Source organism: Planococcus citri, chromosome 3, assembly GCF_950023065.1.
Source record: "Planococcus citri chromosome 3, ihPlaCitr1.1, whole genome shotgun sequence".
Taxonomy (NCBI): domain Eukaryota; kingdom Metazoa; phylum Arthropoda; class Insecta; order Hemiptera; family Pseudococcidae; genus Planococcus; species Planococcus citri.
In genome coordinates this window covers 69,824,180-69,840,466 of record NC_088679.1, presented here as the reverse complement: position 1 = coordinate 69,840,466, position 16,287 = coordinate 69,824,180, and the positions used below count along the sequence as shown (strand labels likewise).

The window sequence follows — 16,287 nt, the reverse complement described above, 5'->3', positions numbered from 1 at the left end:
AATACAGTTTGTTCAGTTTCACTTTTTTTCAACAAGAAACTAAAAAAAAAAAAAAAAAACGAGGAGCTCATTGCAAAAATAGCCCTTGTCACTTCGCAAAAAAATTGGGGAGGTTCTTTTCTCCACTGCATTGTATGGATGCATCAGTATGATAGCCCTCTAAAAGTTTTTCTGAGAGTAACAAGAATTACTCAGGTTGATAAAAAAATCGCTTTGAATACACTATACCAATTCATCAGGACTTTACAGCGGTTTTTTGTCTTGTTTTTTTTTATTTTCATTTTGGACAAGGGCTATTTTTGCAATGAGCTCCTCAAACTTTTTTTTTTAGGAAATTAGAGTTGAAAAAAACCACGTTTAAAACAAAAAAGTTTTAAACGGCTGTTTTGTTTAAAACATCGTTCTGTTTTTTTCATTTGTTTTAAACGTGTTTTAAACATGTTTAAAACATTTCATTTTTCTTTTGACCCTTGTCACTTGTGCTGTAATTATCACATTTTTAAAAATTTGTCATGTTTAAAAATCGTAGGTATACATTTTGTCCTTTTTTATTGAAAAAAAAAGTAATACTAAACCATAACTGAAGAAAACCTTTATAATTTTTATTTTTTTCCCATTCAATTCAACACTACTTACGTAAAACGTTGAATTTTTGTTTAAATTTTTTTTTCTTTTTTTGATTAGTAAGTATAACATTTTCTAAGCGATTGTTCTGGAATAAATCACGTACGCATCTCCCTGTGTTTTTTTTTTAAACCATAAAAATTTGTAGTAAAGTAACAAGTAACTCACGCTTAGTCGCTTACAAATACAAAGGAAGAATCAACACAAACACACGTGTATTTGAAATTACAGCGGAGAACTCCGCCTCATTACGTCACACACCCCGATGCGGTGCGGCAAAGAGAGAACTGGGACCAAGCTAACGGTAAGACCAAGCGAAAAGCCGGTAAAAGGTAACAAATCGAAATCATACTTCGTAGATTCTAGAAACTATAAAGCGCGAGTTCTTAACTCTTAAGTCTTAAGTCTACGAGAGGAGACATCCTTGGTTGAACAGAAGAATCTGTTCCTTTTCAGTTTTCTCATTTGAAATTGAAAAACTATTCATGTAATTTATAATAATTATTACCAGTGTTAATTTTAATTTTCTGATAGTATTTATTCCATCGATTTGAGTACGTTCGTGATCGTGAGTAGTACAATTTTCTGTTGGTTGAATTGAATCTCATTGTTTCATCGTGCAACGTGGTAAAAACCGGAAAAGGGTTCAAGTACTTGATATTTACCTGTAAAAGTTTGGTATGTTTTTGCATTTTGGTTGTAATTTAGCCACTTTTGGAATGTAGTACTTGTACATGAAGATGATAAATAAAGTGGCAAGGTACTAGTGAATTTGTGTTTGTAATATTACAACAGGTACCAGTACAAATGGGCACTCCAGCTCCAGCTATCGGTATAGATTTGGGTACTACGTACTCGTGCGTTGCTGTTTTACAGCATGGAAAAATTGAAATTATCGCCAATGATCAAGGAAACAGAATAACGCCAAGTTACGTGGGATTTTCTCACGATGAAGGATTGTTGACAGGAGAAGCTGCGAAAAATCAGGCAGTGAGGAACGTGACAAATACCATTTATGGTAAGTTTGAAAATTTTGTATTCGATTTTGCATCGACACACGTTTCATGTGTTTAATCTTTAATCTATTCAAAGTGCAATACAACTACACAATACACATATTTGTTTATCGTTTGTGCAGATGTTAAAAGATTGATGGGACGTGAATTTAACGATACTACTGTTCAGGGCGATATGAAACACTGGCCTTTTCAAGTCATTAATCATGAGAACAAACCAAAAATCAAAGTTGATTTCCAAGGCACTAATAAAATGTTTCTTCCTGAAGAGGTAAGTCAAAGTGTTGACATTTTTTTGTCGTTCGATGCTTTATGACTTATAGTGTATCTATCACAGATATCCGCGAAGATATTACAAAAAATGAAAGCGACCGCCGAAGCGTATCTTGGTAAAACAATCAGGAAGGCTGTTATCACAGTTCCAGCTTATTTCAACGATTCTCAAAGACGGGCCACAAAAGATGCCGGTATTATCTGCGGTTTGAATGTATTACGTATTATCAACGAACCTACTGCAGCTGGCTTTGCTTACGGTTTAGAAAATCAAGTACGTATTGGTATTAGTTAGTAAACTTTTCCTTGACAACAATCGACTAATTCGTCTCGATTTGTTCAGCGTACCGGCAAACAAACGGTTTTGATTTTCGATCTCGGTGGCGGAACCTTCGACGTATCCATTTTAACCATCCAACAAGGTTCATTCGAAGTTATTTCAACCGCCGGTGATACTCACTTGGGAGGCGAAGATTTCGACAATCGAATGGTTGATCATTTTGTTCGAGAGTTTCAACGTAAATACGGGAGAGATATCAGTCAGAACTGGAGAGCTCGTCGTCGCCTGCAAACCCAATGCGAACTAGCAAAGAGAACTTTATCATCAACTACGATGGCCGAAATCAAAATCGATGCTCTCTGCGATGGGATTGATTTCCATAGTCAGATCTCTCGTGCTCGTTTTGAAGAATTGAACATTGATTTCTTTCAAAAGGCAATGGCCCTGGTTGAAAAGGCAATTCAAGATGCCAATATTCATAAAAGTCAGATCGATCAAGTAATCTTAGTTGGCGGATCATCTCGAATCCCAAAAGTACAACGGATGTTGGAAGCTTTGTTCTTTGGAAAGACATTGAACAAATCTGTCAATCCGGATGAAGCTGTAGCGTACGGAGCCGCCGTTCAAGCGGCCATACTTAACGGCGACAAATCGAATATCGTGCGGGATTTAGTGTTGAAAGACGTTACGCCATTATCGTTAGGTATTATGGTGGGATATGAAAAGAGAATGGCTGTGGTCATCAAACGTAATACATCCATTCCAGCTAGAATAACGGATGGTTTCACCACGGTAGAAGATTATCAAACTGAATTATGTTTCAAAGTATTCGAAGGCGAGTATACTGAAACAAAGTATAACCATTTACTTGGCCAATTCACACTTACGAATGTGCCTTCTGCTCCTGCCGGTGTAGCAAAAGTCGATGTAACATTTGACATCGACAATGACGGTATTTTAAATGTAACCGCTGTGGAAAGATTAACCGGTAATTCCAATCAAATTAGTATTAAGCGTGATGAAGGTCGTCTTACACAAGAACAAATTAGCCGTATGGTTCAAGACGCTGAAAGATGTCTGAAATCCGTGGTGCTGTGAAAGGCATACGTTTAATTTTAATTTTTGCTTATCATATTTTGATGAGTACTTGATTCTGTTATTATGACAAAGTTATTATTTTGATTTAATTAAAGATTTAAAAAATCATCATATATATTATAAATTAATTGAGGATTTTTATTTTTCTCAGAGTTGAGTATTGTACTTGAGAGTCATCATGTTTGTTACGTACATATGTTATTTTGTTGCTACTTGCGCGTTGATTTTTTTCCATATATTATATGTAGAAGATAGATCGGTTGAAACTTTGAATTTTTTCTAGACGTAAATATTTTGCTTAAGAATCATCATCATGTTCAAATATGTTATTTCTTAGTCTTGGAATTCATCATTATAAATGAAAAATATACGTATAACGAATTATTGATATTATTGTACTCAAATCATTTTTTGAAAATTCTCCAAGTTTAGGTTATGCTTAATTTTTGCGTGTGCATTTGCCCAGTTGATAATGATAGACATTGGGCATAGAATTATTGAAAATGTATAGGTATTAGGTACTTACCTAGCGCATATTCGCAATCTGTAAATTTTCATAGAAGAGAAATTATTTGCATTCTTTTTTTTTTTACAATTTTTCTTTCAAGACGAAGTCGTCTTTTCGATTTTTGGCGAATTTTTGAAAATTGTGGAAATTTCCTATTGTGAGTATTTGTATATATTAATTTTTGACAAAACGAGTAAACAATGCAATCAAGATGAAAATCTAAAACTCTGTTTAAATGCTAAAGGCGATCTCCCGAATCGATTGTCGCCATTTTCCAGCCGATCTGGAACCTCCAGAAAAATTTGACTTTTCTCGGTTCTCCAGTAATTTCAAATTGCTCTAGAAGGTGTTGCAATCAACTTCGGGAGCTGAAAATGTAATCCTGTCATGAGTTCGGCATTTCGATCAGATTAAAGCCGGCGAATTTCAAATCCAAGATGACAGTCGAAAAGTGAAAGTATTTTTTACAAGTTGAAAAACCTCAAATTGAAAAAAAATCCAACGTCATAAATTTTTGCTATACAAATTACTCAAAACTGCGTCTACCCTTTAAAGGCCAATCCCCCGAATCGATTTCTACTATTTTTCAGTCGCTCTGGAGCTTCCAGCGAAATCTCAAATTGTAAAAAAATTCCAAAATCGTCAATTTTTGCAAAAAATTGCTCAAAACTTCGCCAAAAATGGTACCAATTCATTGGAGTGGTCGACTTTAGGGGATAGGCAAGATTTTGAGCTGTTTGTCGCAGAAATTGACGATTTTGGAATTTTATTCTGAAAATCATTCTATTTTCGATCGGCCTAATACCCGTGGAATTCGAGTATGAACCATAGATAGGTACATAATAATACACACGTAAAGTACCTAGTGAAAAAAAAAAACATAAAATAAAAAAAAAACTTCAAATCAGAATAATTATTTTACTATTTTCTTTTACTATGGTGGCGCAGAAAATAAATTTTAGGTAGGTAGACCATCGAAAAATTACGAATCCTTCGGAGGTTTAAATTTCTTAAAATATGCACCTTTCTTAAAAATTATAAGCACAGAAGAAAATAGCATAATTGTCGTTTACAATTTGGTGAAGTATACTTCAATTTATCAATTTTTCATTTTAAAATGGAAAATGGGTATTTGAACTTTCAAAAATTAGCCAAAAATAATTGAAAAATGAAATTCCACAACTTCAATGAACGCTTGCGCTTAGTGATGTATTTTTGATACTAGGTATTTCGATTTTACCACCCTCTTCCAAGCTTCTCGTGAGTAGAGATTCTAGAAAGTTGAGAACAGCTTGCACAAAAAATCGTTTTTAAAAGGTCGTATATGTACCTTACTTATTTTATTTTGCTTATAATTTACATGGATATTGTCTATGATATACCTAACTTGTAAAATGTAAAACCCAAATCCCAGAGCTCCTTTTTTCGTATAAAATACGTGATGAAAAGTATGAAAACAGTTTTTTTTTCTTGTTCAGCGTACATGAGAAAAATAATTCTGAAAATACTAAAGTACCTATCAAAGGAGTTATCTCCAACACTCGCAAAAAATTTTGAGCTGTACAAAGTTAGATCAAAGAGCATGAAAAAATATACATCAGCCAGAAATTTTAATATTTTTTTAAAGCCAGTGAAATACGCGTATTGTACTTAGAAAGGAAAATTAAAATTCGAACTTTCAAGTCGATTTTATGATACTTATTCATAAATCATGATTTGTGCATAATGCATATTTTGAAAGAAAAACAAATATCTCTGATTTATGAGTGATGTTTTTCGAACATCGGAATTCGGAACATCAAGCTTATCAGATTTTAATTGACATTTGTTTATTTTCACTTCTCTTCTATACATAATGTATACAAACGTGTTTTTGAAACTTCAATTCAGAATGAGTAAAAAGAGTAAATTATACCTATTTCAAATTCAAATAATTCTATTAAAAAATGCACACACGTCTACGTATTTCAATGAATTTCCTCCCTTGTAATTCACTTCATACCTACGTATTTTGAAAAATAAATAAATAATAAATCGTATCAAGTAGAGAACTTTTGCATATTAGGTATGAACATTTTGTTGTTGTTGTTGTTGTTTTTTTTTAAATATCCAATTACTTACAAATTCTTGAAATTTTTCTTCATTTTAAAAAATGTTATCAATTATTAGGTTTAGGTATTTCGCAAAAATCAAATTTTTTTTACACTTTTCTCGCCATTACGACAACTTTTCTTCGTAAATTTCTATGGAATTAATGGATTAATTAATAAATCGAAAGTTACTAGACATTTTTCAGAATTCCACCACATAAATTTTCAGAAACTTCAGTGGAGGCGAAAAATTCCTTCGTGCTCTAAGAAAAATTGAAGGACCTGATGGAAGAAGGGCTCCCTCGGAAAAACATAGTTTTGAGAAAAACGCGTTCAAAGTTTTACTTTTGTTGCCAATTGAAAACTACTCAACGTATTAATTTGAGGTAGGTGTTTTTTCTTTATTTGAAGTGTCAGCAACAAGTATTGACCATCACCCGTCAAATAATTTATCCACATCCTTCGAAAAAAATGAGATTTAAAAACTCGCGTCGGAGGCCCTTCTTCCATAAGTTGATTTTGATTTTCATTAACTTCATCTTCTAACGTGATTAAATCGAAAACTAAGCATTTTAGAAAAAAACTTACGACATTACGTCGATTGGAAATTTAATTCTCTACAACTTTGTATACTTGAAATTTTCTTAGGATGCTTCCTTTCACCTCCAGATCAATTTTTTCCATTTAAGCTGATTTTGATTTTCATTCACATTCATCTTTTACGTGATATAAATCGAAAACTAAGCATTTAGAAAAAAACTAACGACATTATGTCGATTGGAAATTTAATTCTCTACAACTTTGTTTACTTGAAATTTTTGTACATAGTATGCTTCCTTTCGCCTCCAGATCAATTTTTATGAAACTGTAACACGTACGTACCTACGGTATGGCGGTACGCCAATTGAGATGTTCAGATGTTTTATTCAAAGAGATATGAATAAAACATCTTGTAGCTTGCTGTAGGAACAAGATCATGAACTGAAACTCACACCGAAGGTAGTAAAGATAGTAAAGACTTCAAGGAACTCAAATCACCAAAAGGAGGAAAAAGGGCCTCCGGCCGAGCTAGGAGGCCCTTCTTCCATCAGGCCCTTCAATTCTCATCATCTCTAAACGAAAGTATTCCGAGCGTATCCGAACGTTTCCGATTGTACATCCTCTTTCCTTTCCACCCCACACGGTTATTACTGCAACTCGCAACTGGTTCTAGGCGTTTTACAGACAACAGTGAACACCTGAACAGACACACTGACACAGTCAGAGGAGTCGATGTTGTTGTTGTTCAGATTATCAGTTTCAGTTTTTTCTTTTGAAATGCAATAACTTTGTAAATGTTAATTGTTATATCTCAACTCATCTCATTCTTCATTTGAAAATCTAGTACTCGTGTAATTTTATACTGTATTACCAAGCGTGATTTTGTAATTTTCTGGTGGTATTTATTCGATCGATTTGAGTACGTAATTCGTGATTACTGATTAGTACAATATTTTTTCGTTGGTTGAATCTCATCTCAGTGTTTCAACTTTCATCGTGCAAGCAGAAGGAAACAGAAGGAAGAGATTCAAGTATCCGATATTTACCCACGAGTATAAAAATTTGGTATGTTTTGGCTTGACATTTTTGTTTTAGTTTAGCTATTTTATGTAGTACTTGTACAGCCTGGTACTAGTGAATTTATGTTTGTATTATTACAACAGGTACCAGTACAAAAATGGGCACTCCAGCTATCGGTATAGATTTGGGTACTACGTACTCGTGCGTTGCTGTATTACAGCATGGCCAAATTGAGATTATCGCAAACGATCAAGGCAACAGAATAACGCCCAGTTACGTGGCATTTTCTCCCGAAGAAGGATTGTTAATAGGAGAAGCTGCGAAAAATCAAGTAGCAAGTAATGTGAAAAATACCATTTATGGTAAGTTTCAAATTTTGTATTCGATTTTGCATCGACACACGTCGTCGTGTTGTGTGTTTTAATTTATTTAAAGTGCAATACCTACGCTAAGTACGTAAATATTTGTGTGCAGATGTTAAACGATTGATGGGCCGTAATTTTCATGATACTACTGTTCAGGACGATATGAAGCACTGGCCTTTTCGAGTTCGTAATAATGAAAACAAACCAGCAATCGTAGTTGATATCCAAGGCAATAATAAGATGTTTATTCCTGAAGAGGTAAGTCAGAGACTCAGAATTTTGATATTTTCTAGTCGTTCGATGCTTCATGACTTTTAATTTATCTGTAATCCATCACAGATATCCGCGAAGATATTACAAAAAATGAAAGCGACCGCCGAAGCGTATCTTGGTAAAACAATCAGAAAGGCTGTTATCACCGTTCCAGCGTATTTCAACGATTCTCAAAGACGGGCCACAAAAGATGCTGGTACTATCTGCGGTCTAAATGTATTACGTATTATTAACGAACCTACTGCCGCTGGTTTCGCTTACGGTTTAGAGAATAAAGTACGTATGGGTATTGTTATTATACGTAGTGAACTTTTCCTATACATCAATCGACTAATTCATCTCTATTTGTTCAGCGCTCCGGCAAACAAACGGTTTTGATTTTCGATCTCGGTGGCGGAACCTTCGACGTATCTATTTTAACCATCCAACAAGGTTTATTCGAAGTTATTTCAACCGCCGGCGATACTCACTTGGGAGGCGAAGATTTCGACATCCGAATGGTTGAGCATTTTGTTCAAGAATTTCAACGTAAATACAGGAGAGATATCAGTCAGAACAAGAGAGCTCTTCGTCGCCTGCAAACCCAATGCGAACTAGCAAAGAGAACTTTATCATCAACTACGATGGCCAATATCCAAATCGATTCTCTGTGCGATGGCATCGACTTTTATTCTACTATATCGCGAGCTCGTTTCGAAGAATTGAACATTGATTTCTTTCAAAAAGCAATGTCCCTGGTTGAAAAAGCAATTCAAGATGCTAATATCCATAAAAGTCAGATCGATCAAGTGATCTTAGTTGGCGGATCATCTCGAATCCCGAAAATACAAAGGATGTTGGAAGCTTTGTTCGTGGGAAAGACGTTGAACAAATCTGTCAATCCGGATGAAGCTGTAGCCTACGGAGCCGCCGTTCAAGCTGCCATACTTAACGGCGACAAATCGAATATCGTGCGGGATTTAGTGTTGAAAGACGTTACGCCATTGTCGTTAGGTATTAGTGTGGGGTATGACCATAGAATGTCAGTGGTCATCAAACGTAATACATCTATTCCAGCTACAATAACGGATGGTTTCACCACGATATACGATTATCAAACTGAAATATGTTTCAAAGTATTCGAAGGCGAGTATCCTGAAACGAAGTATAACCATTTACTTGGTCAATTCACACTTGAGGACATCCCTTCAAGACGTGCCGGTGTAATAAATGTCGATGTGACATTTGACATCGATGCTGATGGTATTTTAAACGTAACCGCTGTCGAATCATCAACCGGTAATTCCAATCAAATTAGCATTAAGCGTGATGAAGGTCGTCTTACTCAACAGCAAATTAACCGCATGGTTCAAGACGCTAAAAGATACCTGTGAACCGTGCTGCTGTGAAATGCATACGTTTAATTTTAATTTTTGCTTATCATATTTCAATATGTAGGACGTAGGTCCCATAACTTATTGTTTTGATTTCATTTCGTTTTATATATATTATAGATTAGTTGTGAATTTTTATATGTATTTTTCAGATCAAGTATTTTGCTTGAGAGTCATAATGTTTGTTAAATGTGTTATTTTGTTCCTACTTGCGCGTTGATTTTTTTCCGCGAGGGTTGTGAAAATCTTGAAATTCATTTTGAATAGAAATTATACATATAACTATGACACTGCATCATTTATATTCTTGTATTCAATTCATGTTTCGAAAATTCTCCTTCTCCAAGTAGGTAGGTATGCCTAATTTTTACGTGTGCATTTGCCCAGTTGGTAATGATGGGCATAGAAATAAAAATGTGAAGGTATTAGGTACCTTACCTACCTAGCGCATATTCGGGATATCAACTGTACAATTTTTTATGAAATAATTTCGCGAGCTAACAGATCTGAGAAGAGAAATTATTTTGAATTGTTTTTTTCACAAGATCTCTTTCAATCAAGCTTACATTAGATATGTGAAACTCAAAATTGGCCATGCATTACCGGGTATGTTGCAAGGGAACTAAAACTTCTCACGTCAGTCACGATTGATTTTTCCAGGTTTTTCACTATGAGTTGGATAGCACAAAACACAAATATCAACTATTCATTAGCAAATTTGAAATTGAAGGTCTTGTACTGGTTTTCGAATTTTCAAAATAGGTACGTAATATTCTAATATTCCCTAAAAATAACATGGACACGAACAAATCAAATAGCCTGCAAATATCTGTAGCTCATTCAAATAGCGAAAAAAATGGGTGAACCCAAACATGATTAATTCCGACCGAAGGTTTTTTTTTGGCGTATATTATCTATAGTGTGGTGTGGTCAGGAATGTTACAGTGGCGAAGTGGGGTGTGATGAGACATGGCAACATGGTAGGGCTCCTGAACCAGTTTAATTTGCTGAGTAAAGCCCGAAACTGCGTAAAATAATACTGCCGTGTCAGCTGTGTGATTTTTGTGATTCACACTATGCTATGCACTCAAATTCACCTCGTATCTATTTTTGTAAAATGTAAATGTTTATTAATTATGTACCTAACAATGGGAACTTTTACAACTCATCGACTTCAATAGAGTTGAAATTTGGCTCACTGAAAGAGCATGTTACCCGGACGATGAAGTTGACTTTGATTTTTGGCGAATTTTTGAAAATGGTAGAAACTTTCTAAGTATTGGTAACATTAATTTTCGACAAAAAGAGCAAGCAATGAAATCAAAATGAACTCGGTTTTTATGCTAAAGTCGATCTCCGGAATAGATTGTCGTCATTATTTCCAGCCGATCTGGAGCCTCCAGCAATATTTGACTTTTCACCAGTAATTTCAAATAGAAGGCGTTGCAATCAATCAATTCCGATAGCTGAAAATTTAATTCTATCATAAATTCGATATTCCTAGTGGATTAGAGCCAGCGAATTTCAAATCCAAGATGACAGTTGAGAAAATGATTTTTTTTACAAGTTGAAAAATCTCGAATTTAAAAAAAATTCTACAATCGTCAATTTTTGCGACAAATTACTCAAAACTTTGTCTACCTTTTGTAATGACCTCCCCCCCCCCCGAAATAATTTCCACCATTTTGCAGCCGATTTCGAGCCAGGAGCCACCGGCAATTTTTAAATCGTCCGAGAATGCCGTAGTTGAAAAATATAATCTTAGTATGAATTCGACTCATCGAATTGATTAGGGTCAGTGAATCACGAATTCGAGCCTTGATGAGGTGACAAATTGAAAAGTGTAGGTAGGTACCTACATATTTACTTTTTTTTACAAGTTGAAAAACTTAGCTTAGGTTGTAAAATCATTCTCTCATCTCCTCTCTCGTAAGATTTTAGTCTTATATAGTCGTCATTCTTTACCACCACAAATATTTATGTCGATTTATTCGGTTGTTCAGTTGTTCTACACACGAAAATGAAATAGCCTTGAGAAATAAACTTCCTTCACCAGATCAACTACCATCGTAAATGGCTATCCGTATCCACGCTGCGCTGAAATTTAACGACAGGCGAAATAAAAATTGAAACAAGAGTAGTATAGGATAGATTTGCCTCATTTCAAATGCGTGACTAATACGTAGAATACATGTGTCAAAGTAGAGGCATCTGTAGTCGATCACTCATTAGGTCGTTGGCTACATTTACAACAAAGGCGCACGGTCAATATACATGGCGACAGAAACGTGAATGGGATGATGTAGTACATAATAGCCGAACAAAGATTTAAAATCGTAGACAAACATTTTTATAAACATCTTAACTACCTCAAGTTTGTCTCTATTATACAAAATATATACTGTCACGTTTCCTCTGATATGTTTTTTTTTTTTTTTCTTTTTTTTGTTAAACAGAACAGAAAAAACATTGCTAAAAGGTCTCGAGTAATTCCAGGAAAAAGTCACGCGTTCGCGAGTCGGCACCAAGTCAAAAGAGTGAAAGAAAAGGAATGGAAAAGTGAGACATCTGGTAGTAAAACATTGTATGTGAAATGTTGGAATTTTTTGACCTGACGTTTAAGGTTTTTTTCTTTTCAAATTAATAAAAAAAAATGCATAATACACTGTTTCTTTTTTGAGAACTGAAAGGTGCCGACTTTGCATTTCTCCTGATCCTAAACGGCTGAACAATAGGATCGTTTGAAAGCTACATGTTTAAATGTAAGATAGAGAAAGAATCAAAACCAAAGGCTAGATGTGGTTGACAGTGGTAACTAACTTCTAACGTAATAACATATGGTATCGTATATTATCAGTCTGTTAAGTACGTCTCCGTCCAGCTATAGTCCGGGAGCCCACATGAAAAAAATGTACGAGGGGGGTTGAAATTTGGGACCCGGCCCAAAAGTTACTATATGTATCCCACTTTTCAGAAATGTCACTCTGGCAATTCACAGCTGGGGCTTTTAAGCACAGCGAAAGCTCAAAGTTCACAATTTTTATGAACTTTCAACTTGGAAAGTTTTATGGTTAAAACAGGTGGATTCTTATAGGATTTTTCACGCTGACCCCGAATATGCCGGTCTGTCGACCCCTAAGTGCCCCCAAAGGGATGCCAGACTGAGTTAAAGGGGTAAAAATCGCAAAAAATGCTGTATTTTTTCAATAAATGTCCGTAAAAATCGTATAGCTAACAAAAAGTGCTGAATTCTTGAAGCATTTTTTGCGCTGAATCCAAATATGCCAGGCTGCTAGCCCCCAAGTGCCCCAAAAAGGGTGCCAGCCTACTTTGAAGGGGCAAAAATGCAAAATATTTAGGTTTTTCACATCTTATTCGCATAAACATACCTAGCATTATTCTGTAATTATTTTTTTCGAAGGCGGTTTGCAAGCACATTTTTGAAAACAGCATAAAATTCTTTTGATAAAATATGCCGTTGAAACTTTATTCTATTTTGCGAATAATGTACATATTTCAGAAAATACAACTCAATGATAATATAGCAATTTTTGTGTAGGGCTGGTCAAGACAAGTAAGGTACCCATATTCATTGTTTTATGCCAAAAAATAGCATATCTTGGGTCGACCTATTCATAGCCATCAATTTTCCATCTTTTTCAGGGCGGGAAGGGGGAGGGGTAGGGGTCCTCCATAATCCTGTTATTGTTGTATGATATGCTTTTGCAGGATTTTATTGCGAAAAATAGAAAGGCCGACAAGTAATAATCAAAACCGCTAAAAAAAGACTTCAATTTGCCGAATTTTATCTTATTACTTTTAAGGGTTTCGGGGGGAGGGGTTGGAGAGTGTCTCATGGTAACATAGCAAGAGGGGAAATGGTTGAGTGAGGTGGAGGGAAGATCAAAACGTATAATTGCCAGCCAACTGCGGGGAAAAATCTTTAATTTACCAAATTGTCATTTTGCACTACATACTTCCAGGGTGGGAAGGGGGCAGGGGGTCCCCATGACCCCATTATTATTTTACAAGGTCTTTGACATGCTTTTGCAACATTTTATTGCAAAAAAACTCTCGGAACTATTTTTCAAGTTCATAAGAGGAATTTAAATGCGCGATTTTCACTTACAAACCTATGTTAAATCCCATTTAAACCTTCTAGGCCAACTCGGCCCGGGTTAATGACCTTCAAATGGGCTAATATTTTGGATTTGAGAACTATGTGATGTAATTAAAAAATTAGGGGGGGTCAGACCAAAAAAATATTCACTTTTGCATTTTAAGGGACACCCAATCTACGTGTACCTTACTGTTTGTCAAAATTTTTCGAAATGTGTAGGAACATCATAAACATTCTCATTGCATTTTAAGGGACACCCAATCTACGTGTACCTTACTGTTTGTCAAAATTTTTCGAAATGTGTAGGAACATCATAAACATTCTCAGTGTCTCTAGAACAATGATATTTTTTCCTCTTCAACATATTAAGGCAGTTGCGCAGCATTTAGAGGTAGGTAGTGATACATTTGATTTTAGAATACTTGCAAACCACCTTCGAAAAAAATAATTACAGAATAATGCTAGGTATGTTTATGCGAATAAGATGTGAAAAACCTAAATATTTTGCATTTTCGCCCCTTCAAAGTAGGCTGGCACCCTTTTTGGGGCACTTGGGGGCTAGCAGCCTGGCATATTTGGATTCAGCGCAAAAAATGCTTCAAGAATTCAGCACTTTTTGTTAGCTATACGATTTTTACGAACATTTATTGAAAAAATACAGCATTTTTTGCGATTTTTACCCCTTTAACTCAGTCTGGCATCCCTTTGGGGGCACTTAGGGGTCGACAGACCGGCATATTCGGGGTCAGCGTGAAAAATCCTATAAGAATCCACCTGTTTTAACCATAAAACTTTCCAAGTTGAAAGTTCATAAAAATTGTGAACTTTGAGCTTTCGCTGTGCTCAAAAGCCCCAGCTGTGAATTGCCAGAGTGACATTTCTGAAAAGTGGGATACATATAGTAACTTTTGGGCCGGGTCCCAAATTTCAACCCCCCTCGTACATTTTTTTCATGTGGGCTCCCTGACTACTATGGCAATAATATATATCCGCGGGGAAGAGAGAAAACTATAAGCCCATACATTATCTTTAAATGAGCCAAATAATTTCAGCTCGATCAGTGTCTGCGAGTGTAAAAATTCTGTTCTCAGCACAAATAATCAATGAGGAGTAGATATAATACAAAGATTTCGAAGAAAAACAACATGATTGAAAAGTGATGACTGCGAATAATGCGAGGCGATGTAAGTATGCAATATGAGACGACTTGATAACTATGACTGACGTCGCGTCGGGATAAATTTGATAATTCTCAAATCACACTTTCACATTCGTATCAACTCGCGAGTGGTTCGGCATCAATTAGTGTTGCGTAATTTCCGAATTATTCTTTTATTGATACCTACCTAATAGTCCGGCATATGACAATAGGAGTAATTGCACCCACCCCCCCCCCCCCCCCGCCGATCCTCCGGGACAACTTTTTTCTTAAAGGGAACATCCTAAGGAACATTTTAAAGCAAACTTGCAAAAAAAAAGTTGGCCTTACTTACAAAATGGGGGCCATTTTGATTGACAGGTCAGCCGTTTGAAACTCGAAATTCCCACAAAATTCCATCAACTTGGAGTTGTAAAGCTGAAATTTATTCTAAAAACTAATTTCAATACGCTACGAAGTACTGCAGGTGAATTTTAAGTCGCTTAGGATCCTCCAGCGACGTTTTTGAAAGTTCCTGAAGCCTCCAGCAGATTTTTGAAACTTTGAATTTTCACAAAATTTCATCAAATGGAGATAGAAAGCTGAAATTTACTCTACACTCCAATTTTAACACCCTCTGAAAACGATTTCTGGTGGATTTCAAGTCATTTTAGAGCATCCAACAACTTTTTTGAAAATTACTGGAGCCTCCAGTAGATTTTTGAAACTTGAAATTTCCCCAAAATATCATCAAACTAAGATGGAGAGTCGAAATTCATTCTGCAAACTAATTTCCATCCGCTACGAAGTCGACTGCAGGTGGATTTCAAGTCGTTTTGGAGCCTCCAGCAACTTTTTGAAAGGTTGTATGACGTTTTTTTGGAAAATTGAAATTTCCTAAAAGTAGCTGGAAGCTTCAAAACCATTTGAAACCACCATGTAGTCTGCGAAGTAAATTTCAGCTTGCCAACTCCATTTGATAAATTAATGTTGGGGAAATTTCAAGTTTCAAAAATCTACTGGAGGCTCCAGTAATTTTCAAAAAAGTCGCTGGAGGCCCTAAAATGACTTGAACCCACCTGAAGTCGTCTTCAGAGGGTGTTAAAATTGGAGTGTAGAGTAAATTTCAGATTTCCATCTCCATTTGATGAAATTTTATGAAAATTTAAAGTTTCAAAAATCTGCTGGAGGCTTCAGGAACTTTCAAAAACGTCGCTGGAGGTTCCTAAACGACTTAAAATTCACCTGCAGTACTTCGTAGTGTATTGAAATTACTTTTTAGAATAAATTTCAGCTGTACAACTCCAATTTGATGGAATTTTGTGGGAATTTCGAGTTTCAAAAATCTGCTGGAGGCTCCAGAACTGCTCAAAACGAGTTGAAATCGTTTCCAATCGATTTGGCATGTCGAAAATAGGGTATACCTCAAATTTCAGCTTTCTTGGTCAATTTGGTAAAATTTTGATTTTTTCCCTCCAACTTTTTTTTTGCAAGTTTGCTTTAAAATGTTCCTTAGGATGTCCCCTTTCAGAAAAAAGTTGTCCCGGAGGATCGATGAGGGGGGGCTGC

The 16,287-nt window shown here is 35.6% G+C and overlaps 2 protein-coding genes across 2 annotated transcripts; both read left to right on the top strand.

Annotated features, from left to right (window-relative positions):
• Positions 1–1,045: 1,045 nt before the first annotated feature.
• LOC135838666 (heat shock 70 kDa protein cognate 4-like) lies at positions 1,046–3,679 on the top strand. Its single transcript, XM_065354394.1, has 5 exons — positions 1,046–1,302; positions 1,420–1,642; positions 1,763–1,911; positions 1,978–2,187; positions 2,257–3,679. The coding sequence occupies exons 2-5, from the start codon at positions 1,432–1,434 to the stop codon at positions 3,289–3,291; spliced, it is 1,605 nt and encodes a 534-aa protein (XP_065210466.1). The 5' UTR covers positions 1,046–1,302; positions 1,420–1,431; the 3' UTR covers positions 3,292–3,679.
• A 3,414-nt stretch (positions 3,680–7,093) lies between these two features.
• Positions 7,094–9,751, top strand: LOC135838660 (heat shock 70 kDa protein cognate 4-like). The gene is made up of 5 exons (XM_065354387.1): positions 7,094–7,494; positions 7,593–7,811; positions 7,924–8,072; positions 8,154–8,363; positions 8,441–9,751. Exons 2-5 carry the CDS (start codon positions 7,607–7,609, stop codon positions 9,458–9,460), a joined length of 1,584 nt encoding a protein of 527 aa, XP_065210459.1. The 5' UTR covers positions 7,094–7,494; positions 7,593–7,606; the 3' UTR covers positions 9,461–9,751.
• The last annotated feature ends 6,536 nt before the right edge of the window (positions 9,752–16,287 follow it).